This window comes from Somniosus microcephalus, chromosome 31 (assembly GCF_052327205.1).
Source record: "Somniosus microcephalus isolate GS21.2 chromosome 31, FLI_Smic_1.0, whole genome shotgun sequence".
Classification (NCBI taxonomy): domain Eukaryota; kingdom Metazoa; phylum Chordata; class Chondrichthyes; order Squaliformes; family Somniosidae; genus Somniosus; species Somniosus microcephalus.
In genome coordinates, this window is record NC_141017.1 from 25,028,501 (window position 1) to 25,046,380 (window position 17,880).

Below are 17,880 nucleotides of genomic sequence, written 5' to 3' on the forward strand. Positions count from 1 at the left end.
CCATCAGCCATTGGGGCAGTGGGCAGAGCCTTTACCCATCAGGCATTGGGGCAGTGGGCAGAGGCTTTACCCATCAGGCATTGGGGACAGTGGGCAGTGTCTTTTCCCATCAGGCATTGGAGGCAGTGCCTTTACCCATTGGCTATCGGGCGCAATGCCTTTACCCATCAGGCAGTGGGCAGAGCCTTTACTGATCAGCCATGGGGAGCAGTGCTTTTACCCATCAGTCATTGGGGCAGTAGGCAGTGCCTTTACCCATCGGCTATTGGCAGTGGGCATTGCTGTTACCCATTGGCTATCATGGCAAAGCAAACATTAATGAAGAATATGTGTTTCCCATTGTTCTTAAAGATGATTCTTAGTGTCACTCAGGTGTGATGCTGGATGTTGTTCCCTGTCAGACTGCTTGTGACGAGCTGTCCCCTCTGTTTCGTTCTCAGCTCCGTCAAGAAGTGGTGGTGTGTATGAGGAGGGACACGGCCCTGGAGACGGCGCTGAACGCGAAAGCGTACAAGCGCAGCAAGCGGCAGTCGCTCCGCGAGGCGCGTATCACCGAGAAACTGGAGAAGCAGCAGAAGATCGAGCAAGAACGCAAGCGCAGACAGAAACATCAGGTACCGCGGTCAGAGAGCGCTGTGTCTCGGGAATTAAACCTATCGCATGCTCACCGTCACAACAGCAGCTTGCATGTCCATAATGTAGTAAAACCTTCCCAGGCGCTTCACAGGTGCGTTATCAGACAAAATTTGACACCGAGCCACATGAGATAGTAGGACAGGTGACTTGTTCAAAGTGGTAGGTTTTAAGGAGTGTCTTAAAGGAGGAGAGAGTGGTTTAGGGAGGGAATTCTTGAGCTTCGGGCCTAGAAGGCTGGAGGCACGGACGCCAATGTTGGAGAAATGCGCCAGAGGCCAGAATTGGAGGAGCGCAGAGATCTCAGAGAGTTGTAGGGTTGGAGAGGGTTACAGAGATAGAAGCCACATGCAGTTGAAACACCACTGGGGACTGAGGGACAGGGAGCAGCAGGGACAGGGGTACAGAACCCAGTGGGACCCCAGGAAGATCTGACGAAACGCTGGTAAACTAAAGATGTATCTAGGGCCCTCTCCTGTGTATCTGGGGTAGCCGTTCTCGAATGGAAATTGTTCAGACATCACCTGATCTCTGAATTGTGGTATTCTCTGGCGCGTGTCACAGGACATGCCCTCAATGTACTGCAGCAGCGGGATGGCTGATAACGAGGCAGTTTTAGAGTGAGGCAGGTATAATCCAAAGGGAGGCAAGAACAAGGGATTGGACAATACTCTTCGAAAGAGCCGGCACAGACTCGATGGGCTGAATGGCCTCCTTCTGTGCTGTACTATTTTATAGAGTCATAGGGGGAAAAATTGGGTGAGTAGCGCCACCTGTTAGTGCCTAAAGAGGCAGTCAGTGGCTGTAGCGCCACTGGCGCCTCCCGCGATATTCAGCAGGGGCGCTAATGGTGGCGTTAGACATTTGCGCTGCGCCGCCACCGATGACATCATCGGTGTGCGCAGCGCCCCGTTCGCGATATTTGGTAGCGAACGCCGCAGTTGCGCCGTTCGCTACCCGCGCCCGGTTCACGGGGCCTTGCTGCGCCGGCAGAGGCGCAAGTTAAGGTGGAGGTGCGGGGCGGCCGCTTTTTCGGCGGCCGCCTGCCAGCACCTCCGTCCCTGGTCTCCTGGTCTCCCCCCCCCCCCCCCGCGGCATTGCCGGCTGTTTCCCGAGAGCCCGGCACTTCTCCTTGGTGCCGAGCTCTTTTGCCGGCACTCGCGATCGGGGCTCGCGCTGTTGCATGCCCCTCCCCCTTAACAGTGGGAGGAAGGCCTGCAGTACCGCAGCGTGCCGTGCCGCAGCGTGTGGCGCTGCGGCACGTAGCGCTGCGAAATTCACTTTCAGCGCCCTAAGAGGGACGCGGAGCGCCTCGAGCCGTGCCCCGTCTCCCTCTAGGGACAATGAAACTGAATTTGCGGCGATCGCTAATGTGGCGATTGCGGCGCAAATTCCAGCGCCCTGGCGAACTTTGCGCCGCTTGGGCGCCTCAGGCCAATTTCTAGGCCCTAGAGTTATACAGCACAGAAAGAGGCCTTTCGGCCCATCGTGTCTGCGCCGGCCATCTAGCCCTATCTATTCTAATCCCATTTTCCAGCACTTGGTCCGTAGCCTTGTATGCTATGGCGTTTCAAGTGCTCATCTAAATGCTTCTTGAATGTTGTGAGGGTTCCTGCCTCTACCACCCTTTCAGGCAGCGAGTTCCAGATTCCAACCACCCTCTGGGTGAAAAAGTTTTTCCTCAAATCCCCTCTAAACCTCCTGCCCCTTACCTTGAAACTATGCCCCCGGGTTATTGACCCCTCTACTAAGGGGAAAAGTTCCTTTCTATCTACCCTATCTATGTCCCTCATAATTTTGTACAACTCAATCAGGTCCCCCCTCAGCCTTCTCTGCTATAAGGAAAACAACCCCAGCCTGTCCAGTCTCTCTTCATAGCTGAAACACTCCAGCCCAGGTAACATCCTGGTGAATCTCCTTTGCACCCTCTCTAATGCAATCACATCCTTCCTATAGTGTGGTGACCAGAACTGCACACAGTATTCCAGCAGTGGCCTAACTAGCATTTTGTACAGCTCCATCATTACCTCCCTGCTCTTATATTCTATGCCTCGGCTAATGAAGGCAAGTATCCCATATGCCTTCTTAACCACCTTATCTACCTGTCCTGCTGTCTTCAGGGACCTATGTACATGCACACCAAGGTCCCTCTGATCCTCTGTCCTTCCTAGGGTCCTACCATTCATTGTGTATTCGCTTGCCTTGTTAGTCCTCCCAAAATGCATCACCTCACACTTTTCAGGGTTAAATTCCATTTGCCACTGTTCTGCCCATCTAACCAACCCGTCTATATCGTCCTGTAGCCTGAGGCTTCCCTCCTCGCTATTTACCACTCCACCAATTTTCGTGTCATCTGCGAACTTACAGATCATACCTCCTACATTCATATCTAAATCATTAATGTACCCTACAAACAGCAAGGGACCCAGCACCAATCCCTGCGGTACACCACTGGACACAGGCTTCCAGTCACAAAAACAACCTTCGGCCATCACCCTCTGCCTCCTGCCACTAAGCCAATTTTGGATCCAATGTGCCAAATTGCCCTGGATCCCATGGGCTCTTACCTTCTTGACCAGTCTCCCATGTAGGACTTTGTCAAAATCCTTACTGAAGTCCATGTAGACTACATCAACTGCACTACCCTCATCCACACACCTAGTCACCCTCTCGAAAAATTCAATCAAATTGGTCAGACATGATCTCCCCCTGACAAAACCATGCTGACTATCCTTGATTAATCCTTGCCTCTCCAAGTGGAGACTAATTCTGTCCCTCAGAATTTTTTCCAATAATTGCTCACTGGCCTGTAATTCCCTGGTTTATCCCTACTACCCTTCTTGAACAATGGTACTATGTTAGCTATCCTCCAGTCCTCTGGCACCTCCCCTGTGGCCAGAGAGGTTCCGAAAATTTGTGTCAGAGCCCCTACAATCTCCTCCCTTGCCTCACACAGCAGCCTAGGATACACCTCATCAGGGCCTGGGGATTTATCCACTTTTAAGCCCGCTAAAACCGTTAGTACCTCCTCCCTCTCAATGCTAATTTGTTCAAGTATATCACAACCCCCTGCCTGATTTCTATGTCTACATCGTCCTTCTCCATAGTGAACACAGATGCAAAATATTCATTTAAAACCTCACCTACATCTTCCAGCTCTACACACAGATTGCCACTTTGGTCCCTACTCTTTCCCTGGTTATCCTCTTGCCCTTAATATACTTATAAAACGCCTTGGGATTTTCCTTTATTTTGCCCGCCAGTGTTTTTTCATGCCCCCTCTTCGCTCTCCTAATTTCTTTTTTAAGTACCCCCCTGCACGTTCTATACTCCTCTAGGGCTTCCATTGTTTTTAGTCCTTTGTATCTGCCAAAAGCCTCCCTTTTTTTCCTAATCCATTCTTGTATATCCCTTGACATCCAGGGTTCCCTGGACTTGTTGGTCCCACCCTTGACCTTTACGGGAACATGTTGGCGCTGTACTCTCTCTATTTCCTTTCTGAATGACTATGATTCTATAACGTTCAGCCTTTCTTTCTGTCTTGTGTTTTTTTTCTAAATCCCCTCCCAAATGATGAAATGTTCCACTGACTCCATATCCTTCGTTCTTGCACCCAGGAATACCTCAACAGCATCCTGCAGCACGCGAAGGACTTCAAGGAGTATCACCGGTCGGTTACTGGGAAAATGCAGAAGCTGACTAAAGCCGTGGCCACGTACCACGCCAACACAGAGCGCGAGCAGAAGAAGGAGAACGAACGGATCGAGAAGGAGAGGATGAGGAGGCTGATGGTGAGCCGCTGCCAGATTTTTGTCCCGGCTCCTTCGGTTAACGTTGCTGACCCTGGTTGGCGAAACGGTTCCTCGGCCTTCCATGCCTGGCCCTCGCGGCCATTCTTCATGTGTGACATTCAACCATGGAGTGCATCGCCGCTGAGTCCGATCCTGCACACAAGCAACTGGGTGATCAGGTGTGGCGGGGACTTTGCCTCCAGGCAGTCTGCTTCATCGGAGAGGGTGTGCAGAAAAGATGGTGCACGGGAGACAGGGAGTAGGAGCAGGAGTAGGCCATACGGCTGCTGAAGCCTTCTCCGCCTTTCAATAAGATCATGGCTGATCTTCAACCTCAACTCCACTTTCCCACCCGATCCCCATATCCCTTGATTCCCGTAGAGTCCAAAAATCTATCAATCTCGGCCTTGAATATACTCAAGAATTCAGCATTCACAGCCCTCTGGGGCAGAGAATTCCAAAGATTCCTCTGAGTGAAGAAATTCCTCCTCATCTCAGACTTAAATGGCCGACCCCTTATCCTAAGACTATGCCCCCTAGTTCTAGACACTCCAGCCAGGGGAAACAACCTCTCAGCATCTACCCTGTCAATCTCCCTCAGAATCTTCTATGTTTTAATCTCCTCTCTGCCTCTCTCTCTCTCCCTCCGCAGGCGGAAGATGAAGAAGGCTATCGAAAGCTGATTGACCAGAAGAAAGACCGACGCTTGGCCTACCTGCTGCAGCAAACGGACGAATACGTGGCCAACCTGACCGAGCTCGTCCGTCAGCACAAGGCAGCGCAGGCCGCGAAAGAGAAAAAGAAGAAAAAGAAGAAGAAGGTTAGTGTCCGGCCGAGGTTTGGAACAGATGCTAGCGGTGGAGCTGGGAAGCCATACAGAGCATCAGTGCAGCGCCTAGTTTGACCAGAGTTGATTTATTTCTGCCCATCGCCCCCTCTTTACATTAGTGCACAGTGGTGTCCACTGCTAGGCATGAATGCATAAAGTCGCTTCATTGAGAACCATCTACTGGCCAGTTTGTCTCAAAGTCCTCAGATCTGATGAAAATAAAGGAGCCTGAGTATTTAGTTCCAAGTTTGCTTCGTTTGGGAGATGACTCCTCATTCTTTCAGTAGGGGGTATATCCAGCAAAGTAAATTCACTTGCATTTGTTTTCTTCCAGTTTTCCCTCTGGCGTTCTCGCGCCCTTCCTTCTATCCCCACCCTTGTCCTTTCCAGCCGAAGTCACTCGATAGTGATCAGGAGTGCTAACCAATGTTCCCTTCAATTTTTTATGGGGTGAACACAGGGGCTGTGCGGCACATTCAAAATACCGCGCAGTTTTTCCCATTTAAAAGCCAGTGAGCTGGCTGCGCGGGAGCTCCAGAGCGCTGCGTGGCCTCGCAACAAAGGGAACATTGGTGCTGACCCTAGCTGGTCTCCCCATCCTCAACCGAGGCCAACTGTAGCACCGGGACCTGTGCTGCCTGACCCGTGCAGCGTGACCCTTGCTGCCTGACCTGTGCAGCGTGACCCTTGCTGCCTGACCTGTGCAGCGTGACCCTTGCTGCCTGACCCGTGCAACATGACCCGTGCAGCGTGACCCTTGCTGCCTGACCCGTGCAGCGTGACCCTTGCAACCTGACCCATGCAGCATGACCCCTGCTGCCTGACCTTAGCTGCCTGACCCATGCAACATGACCCCTGCAGCGTGACCCTTGCTGCCTGACCCATGCAGCGTGACCCCTGCAGCCTGACCCATGCAACATGACCCGTGCAGCGTGACCCTTGCTGCCTGACCCCTGCAGCCTGACCCCTGCAGCCTGACCCCTGCAACCTGACCCTTGCTGCCTGATCCGTGCAGCGTGACCCCTGCTGCCTGACCCTTGCTGCCTGACCCGTGCAGCGTGACCCCTGCAGCCTGACCCCTGCAACCTGACCCTTGCTTCCTGACCCTTGCTGCCTGACCCCTGCAGCCTGACCCCTGCAACCTGACCCTTGCTGCCTGACCCATGCAACATGACCCCTGCAGCGTGACCCTTGCTGCCTGACCCCTGCAGCCTGACCCCTGCAACCTGACCCTTGCTGCCTGATCCGTGCAGCGTGACCCCTGCAGCGCGACCCCTGCTGCCTGACCCGTGCAGCGTGACCCCTGCAGCCTGACCCCTGCAGCGTGACCCTTGCTGCCTGATCCGTGCAGCGTGACCCTTGCTGCCTGACCACTACTGTGTCCTTACCCCACTTCTCTTTGTAATATTGCCTTCTTCTCTACAGAAGCAGGAAAACGTGGACGGATTGGGATCTGCTGTTGGCCCTGATGGTGAGGTGAGTGAATGGAGATTTAGGGGTACAAGTAGCCCAGTGATTATGGTGCTGAACTAGCAGCCCAGAGATCAGGAGTTCAAATCCCACCATGACAAGTCGTGGAATTGAATTTAGTTAGCAAGAAAAAAAAATACTTGCATTTCTATAGCGCCTTTCACGACCTCAGGACGTGCCAAAGGGCTTTTACAGCCAATTAAGTACTTTTGAAGTGTAGTCACTGTTGTAATGTAGGAAACGCAACAGCCAATTTGCACACAGCAAGCTCCCACAAACAGCAATGTGATAATGGCCAGATAATTTTTTTAGTGATGTTGATTGAGGGATGAATATTGGCCGGGACACCAGGAATAACTCCTCTGCTCTTCTTCGATATAGTGCTATGGGATCTTTTACGTCCACCTGGGAGAACAGACGGGGCCTCGGTTCATCCGAAAGATGGCACCCCCAACAGTGCATATCCAAGTACTTTTTAAATGTGTTGAGGGTTTCTGCCTCTACCACCCTTTCAGGCAGTGAGTTCCAGACCCCCACCACCCTCTGGGTGAAAAAATTTCTCCTCAGCTCCCCTCTAATCCTTCTACCAATTACTTTAACTCCATGCCCCCCTGGTTATTGACCTCTCTGCTCAGGGAAATAGGTCCTTCCTATCCACTCTATGTAGGCCCCTCATCATTTTATACACCTCAATTAAATCTCTCCTCAGCCTCCTCTGCTCCAAAGAAAACAGAGTTTGGGGGTATTGTATACTGCCTCTCGTCCGCTGTATCTGGAGTGGCCTCACTGCCCTCCAGTCCCGTACCGTCCTGCAGTCATACTTTATTCGCTAGCGATAAAAAGTTTAATTGCTCAGTAAAAAAAACTGCAACATCCTCAGTACATTTGCAAACCATTGCAAGGGCAGGGCGCAATGCGACCGAGTCGTCGATGCACACGTTCAAAATATCAACTAAAACCAAACCTAACAAATGCAATCTCAGTATGAGAGCATCGATTGAGGGCAACAGACACCATTTGCAAACCACGGACGGACACCATGTTGGATCTGGGCTATGGGGGCACAGTGAATGGGACGTTAGATCAGCAGTGTGGGCTGTTCACCCTTAGCATCAGTAAAGCTATCTCTGAAAGCCCGGGTGATACCGGGGCTAAACGGGTTAAATTATGAGGACAGGTTGCATAGACTAGGCTTGTATTCCCTCGAGTATAGAAGATTAAGGGCTGATCTAATCGAGGTGTTTAGAATGATCAAAGGAGTTGATTGGGTTGATAGAGAGAAATTATTTCCTCTGGTGGGGGGAAGTCCAGAACAAAGGGGGCATAACCTTAAAATTAGCGCTCGGCTGATCAGGGGTGATGTCAGGAAGCACTTCTTCACACACAGAGTAGTGGAAATCTGGAACTCTCCCCCCCAAAAAGCTGTTGAGGCTGGGGGTCAATTGAAAATTTCAAAACTGAGATTGATAGATTTTTGTTAGGCAAGGGTATTAAGGGTTAAGGAGCCAAGGCGGGTCGATGGAGTTAAGATACAGATCAGCCGTGATCTAATTGAATAGCAGAACTGGCAAGGTCGGGGGGGGGAATGACCTCCTTGAGCTCCTATGAAAGGTGACTTAAAAAAAAAAACACACCCACAGCTTAAGTAACAACAGATGAATCTGCCGATTTAGACGGTGGTCTGATGGAGGATAATCTTAGGGCAGTGAGAAGGTGGGTTTATTTATTGAGAAATGTTCTCTCCCATCAGCTCTTGGATGAGACGAGCCAGATGAGTGACTTGCCGGTGAAGGTGATTCACGTGGAGAGCGGCCGAATCCTGGCCGGAGCTGAGGCGCCAAAGGCCGGCCAGCTGGACGCCTGGTTGGAAATGAATCCCGGGTAAGTAGAGCACACTGCGTCTCTGCGCGGCTTGTGAAAACCTCCCATCCCACCGCCACGACCTCCTTTCCTTCGCCATCCTTCTTTGGCTAACAATTCCCACCGCTGCTTTCTATCACCAGTCCTCTAGGCCGAGCACGGCCTGGGAGCGGTGTTACTGCGTGACTGAGTAACCCTCCTGTGGTAGGCCGGACTGCTCCTGGTGATGATGCCCTCTGCTCCCAGTTTTCGGGGAGGGCCACAGTCAACCACTGTGCTAAAATCTGGCAAAACAAAAACACTTTTATTTCTGTAGCGCCTGTCACGACCTCAGGATGTCCGAAAGCGCTTTAGAGCCAATTAAGTACTTTTTGAAGTGTAGTCACTGTTCTAATGTAGCAAATGCAGCAGCCAATTTGTGCACAGCAAGATCCCACAAACAGCGATGAGATAATGACCAGACAATCTGTTATAGTGATTTTTTTTTAAATTCGTTTATGGTATGTGGGCGTCGCGGGCAAGGCCAGCATTTATTGCCCATCCCTAATTACCCTTGAGAAGGTGGTGGTGAGCCGCCTTCTTGAACCGCTGCAGTCCGTGTGGTGAAGGTACTCCCACAGTGCTGTAAGGGAGGGAGTTCCAGGATTTTGACCCAGCGACGATGAAGGATCGGCGATATACTTCTAAGTCAGGATGGTGTGTGTGACTTGGGGGGGAACTTGGATGTGGTGGTGTTCCCATGCGCCTGCTGCCCTTGTTCTTCTAGGTGGAAGAGGTCGTGGGTTTGGGAGGTGCTGCCGAAGAAGCCTTGGCGAGTTGCTGCAGTGCATCTTGTAGATGGTACACACTGCAGCCACGGTGCGCCGGTGGTGGAGGGAGTGAATGTTTAAGATGGTGGATGGGATGCTGATCAAGCGGTCTGCTTTGTCCTGGATGGTGTCGAGCTTCTCGAGTGTTGTTGGAGCTGCACTCATCCAGGCAAGTGGAGAGTATTCCATCACACTTTGAGGGCTAAATATTGGCCAGGACACCAGGGAGAACTCTTCTTTGAAATAGTGGTCGTGGGACGAGGCCTCAGTTTAACGTCTCATCCGAAAGACAGCACCTCCGACAGTGCAGCACTCCCTCAGCACTGCACTAGAGTGTCAGCCTGGATTTTGGGCTCAGGTCTCTGGAGCAGGACTTGAACCCACGACCTTTGGACTCAGAGGCAAGAGTGCTGCCCACTGAGCCACGGCTGACACCAAAGCTGAACCAATGAGGAAATGCCAGGTTCACTGGCATGGATGGGAAACTGGGCCCGAGAATTCCTTTAGATTCCTGAGATGTATCAAACCACAGGCTCCCGGAGCAGCTCAGGAAACTCAGCGGGTTTAAATGTAGCATCCGGCGTGGTACTGAGGCACAAAGACCCGCAGAGTGGCAGGCTCAAACCTGGATCCGTGCTGTGTTAGCTGGGCTCGGGTCAATGGAGCCCTCCAGATCATAATATGATAGAATTCTTCATTAAGATGGAGAATGAAGTAGTTGACTCAGAGACTAGGGTCCTGAATTTAAATAAAGGAAACTACGATGGTATGAGGCGCGAGTTGGGTAGGATTGATTGGGGAATGTCACTCAAAGGGTTGACGGTGGATAGGCAATGGCAAACATTCAAAGATCGCATGGATGAACTACAGAATTTGTTCATCCCAGTTTGGCATAAAAATAAAACAAAAAAGGTGACTCAACTGTGGCTAACAAGGGAAATTAGGGATAGCATAAGATCCAAGGAGAGGACATATAAATTGGCCAGAAAAAGCAGTAAACCTGAGGATTGGGAGCAGGTTAGGATTCAGCAAAGGAGGACAAAGGGATTAATTAAGAGGGGGAAAATAGAGTATGAGAGTAAGCTTTCAGGGAACATAAAAACTGACTGTAAAAGCTTTTATAGATATGTGAAGAGAAAAAGATTGGTGAAGTCAAGCGTAGGTCCCTTGCAGTCAGAATCAGGGGAATTTATAATGGGGAACAAAGAAATGGCAGACCAATTAAATACATACTTTGGTTCTGTCTTCACAAAGGAGGACACAAATAACCTCCCAGAGATGTCGGGGAACATAGGGCCTAATGAAAGGGAGGAACTGATAGAAATCAGTATTTGTAGGGAAATGGTGTTAGAGAAATTGACGGGATTGAAGGCCGATAAATCCCCAGGGCCTGATAATCTACATCCTAGGGTACTTAAGGAAGTGGCCCTAGAAATAGTAGATGCATTGCTGGTCATCTTCCAAAATTCGATAGACTCTGGAACAGTACCCATGGATTGGCGGGTAGCTAATGTTACCCCACTGTTCAAAAAAGGTGGTAGAGAGAAAACGGGGAATTACAGACCGGTAAGCCTGACATCGGTAGTGGGGAAAATGCTAGAGTCCATTATAAAAGATGTAATAACAGAGCACTTGGAAAACAGTAACCAGATCGGACAAAGTCAACATGGATTTACAAAAGGTAAATCGTGCTTGACTAATCGACTGGAATTTTTTGAGGATGTAACTAGTAAAATAGATAAGGGAGAACCAGTGGATGTGGTGTATTTGGACTTTCAAAAGGCTTTCGGTAAGGTCCCACATAAGAGATTAGCGTGTAAAGTTAAGACACATGGGATTGGGGGCAAGGTATTGACTTGGATAGAGAACTGGTTGGCAGACAGAAAGCAAAGAGTTGGAATAAACTGCTCTTTTTCCGAGTGGCAGGCAGTGACTAGTGGGGTACCGCAGGGATCGGTCCTTGGACCCCAGCTGTTCACAATATATATTAATGATCTGGACGAGGGAACTAGATGTAATATCCCCAAGTTTGCAGACGACACAAAGCTGGGTGGGCGTGTGTGCTGTGAGGAGGATGCCGAGAAACTCCAGTATGATTTGGACAGGTTGGGTAATTGGGCAGAAGCATGGCAGATGCAATATAACGTGGATAAATGTGAGGTTATCCACTTTGGTGCCAAAAACAAGAAGGTAGATTATTATCTGAATGGCAATAGATTGGGAGAAGGGGAAGTGCAACGAGACCTGGGCGTCCTTGTGCACCAGTCGCTGAAAGTAAGCATGCAGGTGCAGCAGGCGGTTAAGGAGCAAATGGTATGTTGGCCTTCGTAGCGCGAGGGTTTGAGTACAGGAACAAGGATGTCTTGCTGCAGTTGTACAGGGTCTTGGTGAGACCACATCTTGAGTATTGTGTGCAGTTTTGGTCGCCTTATCTGAGGAAGGATGTTCTTGCCATGGAAGGAGTGCAGCGAAGATTCACCAGGCTGATACCTGAGATGGCAGGAATGACGTATGAGGAGAGATTGGGTCGATTGAGCTTGTACTCGCTGGAGTTTAGAAGAATGAGAGGGGATCTCATTGAAACTTATAAAATTCTAACAGGACTAGACAGACTAGATGCAGGAAGGATGTTCCCGATGGCGGGGGAGTCCAGAACCAGGGGTCACAGTCTAAGGATAAGGGGTAAGCCATTTAGGACTGAGATGAGGAGGAATTTCTTCACCCAGAGAGTGGTGAACCTGTGGAATTCTCTACCACAGAAGGCAGTAGAGGCCAATTCATTAAATATATTCAATAAGGAGTTGGATATATTTCTTAAGGCTAAAGGGGTCAAGGGATATGGGGAGAAAGCAGGGACAGGGTACTGAATTTGGATGATCAGCCATGATCGCATTGAATGGCGGAGCAGGCGCGAGGGGCCGAATGGCCTACTCCTGCTCCTATCTTCTATGTTTCTATGTTATCCTCGGTGTCCCTGGACCATGGAGAAGAAAGAGTCGGCCGGGATTCCCCCCGCCTCACTGCCCAGTGAATGTGGAATCAGAGCAGGACTAGGCGGAACCCAAGCGAGGTGTCTCTTACTCCCCCCCAACCCCAACACACATGGGACACCTGCTGCCTTGACGTGCGCGCCCAGTGGAAAGTGCCCCCCCCCTCCCAGTTCTCCACCTGACATCTCCGTCGTTTCTTCCGAGCAGGTACGAGGTGGCCCCGCGCTCCGACAGCGAAGACAGCGGCTCCGAAGAAGAGGAAGAGGTGAGAGCAAAAAAAAGGGACGCTAACGAGCACAGGACCCCTCGTTATAACGTGCGTCTGGTGGAGCCGTGCGTCTAGACCACAGGGAGCGTTATAACGGGAGTGGTTCCCAGCCACTCCAATCGCCCAGCCCAGATTGTCCTTCCAGTCCTTTGACGTTGCCTTTGCTTATTTTAAGAACTACTGATGATGATGTTAAGCTGCGTAGTGCTAAAAGCAATGATTACAATCCCGCTGGGCCTCACGCCTTCGTATTGATACAGCGCTTTATCCTTTTAGTCTCGGCCGCATTTTAAAGTCGCCACGGTCGTTTTACATGCCTTTAAAATGCTACAGCAGACAAAACGGGGAGCGCTGTTTGGGAAAGTCGCTGGCTGGAGCAGGGGCGACTGCAAACTGTTGATTTTTTGGAATGCAGTGCTTTTTATTTTTATTTTCATGAACTGTCTTTAAAATCACGTCAGGATACAACAGACTGGAGGCTGCTAATCATGTCGGAGGACAGGTCTCGTTCGGGACTGCTGGTAAGCACATTAGAACGAGCGTAAGGGTTCCGTGAGTCTTCACGTTGCTTGTGAACAAACTGGCTAATTCGGCCCTGGAATAGGAGATCGTGACCCCAACCAAGCGCTTTGGTACTCCCTCCATTTTGCTCCCCTCCTCTCCTGAGGTGCAGACTCTTGCTGGGGTACAGTTTGCACGCTAGCCAAGCATCCTCCAGTACCTTACCAAGGTGGCTATTCTTTGGGGCGGGGGAGAGAGACAGTCAGGATGTAATGCGCTTCACATATCTAATAGCATGCGCTGATTATAAGCTAACCTGTCCTCACCCAGAGTGCAACCTCGCTCTCCAACAGGAGCAGGAGCACTGGCTGATTCTTTCCCCCTCCCCCTCTAAACCTGAGGCTAATTTCGCTGCTCTAACTCAGACCTGCGATTGAACCTCAGACCTCTTGGACTATATGGCAGAATACTACACCAGGCTGTGTATCCATAGAGCTACCAGCAGAGTTGGAAAGGCCGAGTGCTTTAACTGGATTTGTCTCCTGATCCAACTAGTGAGTTCAGTCGAACCATTAACGGCTCAGATTGGACAACCTTACTTCCAATAGAAACTTGTTTTTGTTTCTCATTAACAATTTACCTTTTGATTTCTTAACTCGTAAACATTCTAAGTTATTGGCACAGTGACAGTGCGTTAGAGCGTGGAGTGGTGGGGTGCGGGATTGAAACCCCCCCCCCCCAAGACCACAGTATGTGCTGATCTCAGCTGTGCTACTGGGGTGCTGAGAAACACCAACCATGTCCCCACAAGGAGGGAGAAGGAGTCATCCCCTGGCCGCACTTGCGCACCTCCTAGTAGTACTCGGCAGCATTGCCCGAGGAGACACGTAAACAGGTTGCCTAGCCACTTGGCCACACCTAGGGAAAGAGGAGAGGGGAGATCGGAAGGCAACGCAACATGTTAAAGCATGTATCTTGAGTCAATCCATGTGTCTTTTAGCAGGAACTAATCAAGAGTCTTAGAATATACTCACGCTATTATTACTGGGAGTGCGGGCAGTGACCCTCCAGGCTTACGCTGAACTTGGCGGGGTGGGGTGGAGGGGAGACAATGTGGCACAATAGCATAGATGCTGACCTTTTACCTCTGGGACCTGAGTGCTAGCCTAGCCCAGACTGCTGGATGAGAGTGTGTTGCCTGCTGGGCTGCACAGGTCCTGTGGTCTTGAGGGTGGAGGGCTACAGCGCAAAGCTAGGCTGCCGATATAAATACCCTGGTGCAGTGGGGGGAGGGGGGGCGGTTACAGCTCACACCTACACCTAGCCGTGCTTGGAATAGGAAGACTTCAATTGCCCAGCACCCGCCTCCCTCAGCTTGATGAGCACAACTGTTTGTTTAAAAACGGCACCTGGTACGGGTACTGTAGCATAGTGGTTATGTTACTGGACTAGTAATCCAGAGGCCTGGACTATTGATCCAGAGACGTGAGTTCAAATCCCACCACGGCAGCTGGGGAATTAAAATTCAGTTAATTAAATAAATCTGAAATACAAAAAAAAAGAGCTCGCATCAGTAAAGGTGACCATGAAACTACCGGATTGTCGTAAAACCCATCTGGTTCACTGATGTCCTTTAGGGAAGGAAATCTGCCGTCCTTACCCGGTCTGGCCTACGTGTGACTCCAGACCCCACAGCAATGTGGTTGACTCTTAACTGCCCTCTGAAATGGCCCAGCAAGCCTCTCAGTTGTCTGCACAAAAAAACTGCAGCGGTTCAAGAAGGTGGCTCACCACCACCTTCGCATGGGCAAGTAGCAATGGGCAATAAATGCTGGCCTTGCCAGCGACGCCCACATCCCATGAATAATTTTTTAAAAACTGGTGAATCCTTTGGTACTTTAGAGAGTGAAGTGCTCTACATGAGAAGCTCTTCTGTTCTGCCCCCAACCCCTCCCCTCCCCTACATTTCCTCCTCTTACACATCTGCACGCTCCCTCCTTCCCCTCCCCTCCCCTACATTTCCTCCTCTTACAGATCTGCACGCTCCCTCCTTCCCTTCCCCTCCCCTCCCCTCCCCTACATTTCCTCCTCTTACAGATCTGCACGCTCCCTCCTTCCCTTCCCCTCCCCTCCCCTCCCCTCCCCTCCATTTCCTCCTCTTACAGATCTGCGCGCTCCCTCCTTCCCTTCCCCTCCCCTCCCCTCCCCTACATTTCCTCCTCTTACAGATCTGCACGCTCCCTCCTTCCCTTCCCCTCCCCTCCCCTCCCCTACATTTTCTCCTCTTACAGATCTGCACGCTCCCTCCTTCCCTTCCCCTCCCCTCCCCTCCCCTCCCCTACATTTTCTCCTCTTACAGATCTGCGCGCTCCCTCCTTCCCTTCCCCTCCCCTCCCCTACATTTTCTCCTCTTACAGATCTGCACGCTCCCTCCTTCCCTTCCCCTCCCCTCCCCTCCCCTACATTTTCTCCTCTTACAGATCTGCACGCTCCCTCCTTCCCTTCCCCTCCCCTCCCCTCCCCTACATTTTCTCCTCTTACAGATCTGCACGCTCCCTCCTTCCCTTCCCCTCCCCTCCCCTCCCCTACATTTCCTCCTCTTACAGATCTGCGCGCTCCCTCCTTCCCTTCCCCTCCCCTCCCCTCCCCTACATTTCCTCCTCTTACAGATCTGCACGCTCCCTCCTTCCCTTCCCCTCCCCTCCCCTCCCCTACATTTTCTCCTCTTACAGATCTGCGCGCTCCCTCCTTCCCTTCCCCTCCCCTCCCCTCCCCTACATTTTCTCCTCTTACAGATCTGCACGCTCCCTCCTTCCCTTCCCCTCCCCTCCCCTCCCCTACATTTTCTCCTCTTACAGATCTGCACGCTCCCTCCTTCCCTTCCCCTCCCCTCCCCTCCCCTACATTTCCTCCTCTTACAGATCTGCGCGCTCCCTCCTTCCCTTCCCCTCCCCTCCCCTCCCCTACATTTCCTCCTCTTACAGATCTGCACGCTCCCTCCTTCCCTTCCCCTCCCCTCCCCTCCCCTACATTTTCTCCTCTTACAGATCTGCACGCTCCCTCCTTCCCTTCCCCTCCCCTCCCCTCCCCTACATTTCCTCCTCTTAAAGATCTGCGCGCTCCCTCCTTCCCTTCCCCTCCCCTCCCCTCCCCTACATTTTCTCCTCTTACAGATCTGCACGCTCCCTCCTTCCCTTCCCCTCCCCTCCCCTCCCCTACATTTTCTCCTCTTACAGATCTGCGCGCTCCCTCCTTCCCTTCCCCTCCCCTCCCCTCCCCTACATTTTCTCCTCTTACAGATCTGCACGCTCCCTCCTTCCCTTCCCCTCCCCTCCCCTCCCCTACATTTTCTCCTCTTACAGATCTGCACGCTCCCTCCTTCCCTTCCCCTCCCCTCCCCTCCCCTACATTTCCTCCTCTTACAGATCTGCGCGCTCCCTCCTTCTTCTCCGTAGGCCAGTGCTGCTCACACCCAGTTGACTAGTTGAAGGTGCCCCTTCTGATTTCACTCCCCTTCCCCCCCCCAACACCTCGCTTCAAATTATTCCTTTTTATAAATGATACGGAGATATTTCAACGAGATAATTGGTTGGGCAGGCAAATGGAGTGATGGACTTTACCCGCCTGAGATTTGTTGATATCGATCTAATTGTATGAACAGCGTGAAGTCGGGAGCCTCGCTGTCGGAGTTGAGCATTGACTGAGCAGTGCACAGATTTACACAGCAGCCGTCAGCTGTGCGTCTTAACACTACCCTAAAACCAGCGTTCCCTCTAAGCTGCGTGGCTGTTCCAATGTTAAATTTCACGCATGCGCGAAACTGTGAAGGGGCCGCACCCCCCCAAAAGAAATTGGGGGAACGTTGCTTAAAACGACTCACTGGCACAGCCTGGCAGCTCGTGCTGTGCCTGTGTCTCTTGTCCTACGGTTAAAAGCACCCCAGGGGGTTGGGTCGGCGTGTGCTTGATGCCGCTTGCAGGCAGTGCCTCTGCTGGCGGCTCCCATCGCTCGCCGGAGATCAGCTGTGCTGCAGATTCATGCCTGCTGTGGGGTGAACTCCGAGCTGCTTTCCCTCACAGCCCACTAACCAATCGTCAGACGCTCTCGACTTGCTGTACCTCTTACCAACTCCACTCCCCAGAGACCGGAAAAGACAGGATTTCACTAATCCTGTTATTTGTTTATCGATCGGGAATGCGCGGCCTGAAAGGGCCGTGGAAGCAGATTCAATAGCAACTTTCCAAAGGGAATTGGATAAATTGAAGGGGAGAAAGTTGGTCGGGCTACAAGGAAAGAGCAAGGGAGTGGGACTCATTGGAGAGATTTTCAGAGAGCCGTTACAGGCATGATGGGCTGAATGGCCTCCTTCTGTGCTGCATAGTTCTATGATTCTAATCGTTCCCACAATAGTCAAGCTGATGGAATATAAGCTTAAAGTGAGACTGTTTCACAGTGCTGTCTTCCCCCTGAAGGGCACAGGTCCATGATGGGATGAGTACTCTGGTACCTTGACCAACTAGCTGTTCTTCACCTGTGACCCTAGGCAGTGAGTGCCAGAGGGCTGTTCAACTGTGACGGCAGTCCTGGATCAGTCCACCATCCACACCCAGCAAGAGTCGCTGGACCAGGGTCCCCAGCTGATTTAAAGAAAATGATTTCCCCTTCCCTAGCCTACAGTAATTTGTAGCACCCTAACCGCAGCTCCAGCTGGGAGCTCACCCAGCACAGG

General features: G+C 51.5%; 1 protein-coding gene across 3 annotated transcripts in view; it reads left to right on the forward strand.

The window, feature by feature from the left end:
- Nucleotides 1–17,880, forward strand: part of LOC147097656 (SWI/SNF-related matrix-associated actin-dependent regulator of chromatin subfamily A member 4-like) — a 137,531-nt gene that overhangs the window by 41,248 nt on the left and 78,403 nt on the right. For all 3 annotated transcript variants that reach the window (XM_085971651.1, XM_085971650.1, XM_085971649.1), the window contains exons 8-14: nt 441–614; nt 4,251–4,424; nt 5,077–5,244; nt 6,679–6,729; nt 8,474–8,604; nt 12,590–12,647; nt 13,112–13,171. In XM_085971651.1, the coding sequence (XP_085827777.1) occupies nt 441–614; nt 4,251–4,424; nt 5,077–5,244; nt 6,679–6,729; nt 8,474–8,604; nt 12,590–12,647; nt 13,112–13,171 (816 nt within the window). The remainder of the gene's footprint in view (nt 1–440; nt 615–4,250; nt 4,425–5,076; nt 5,245–6,678; nt 6,730–8,473; nt 8,605–12,589; nt 12,648–13,111; nt 13,172–17,880) is intronic.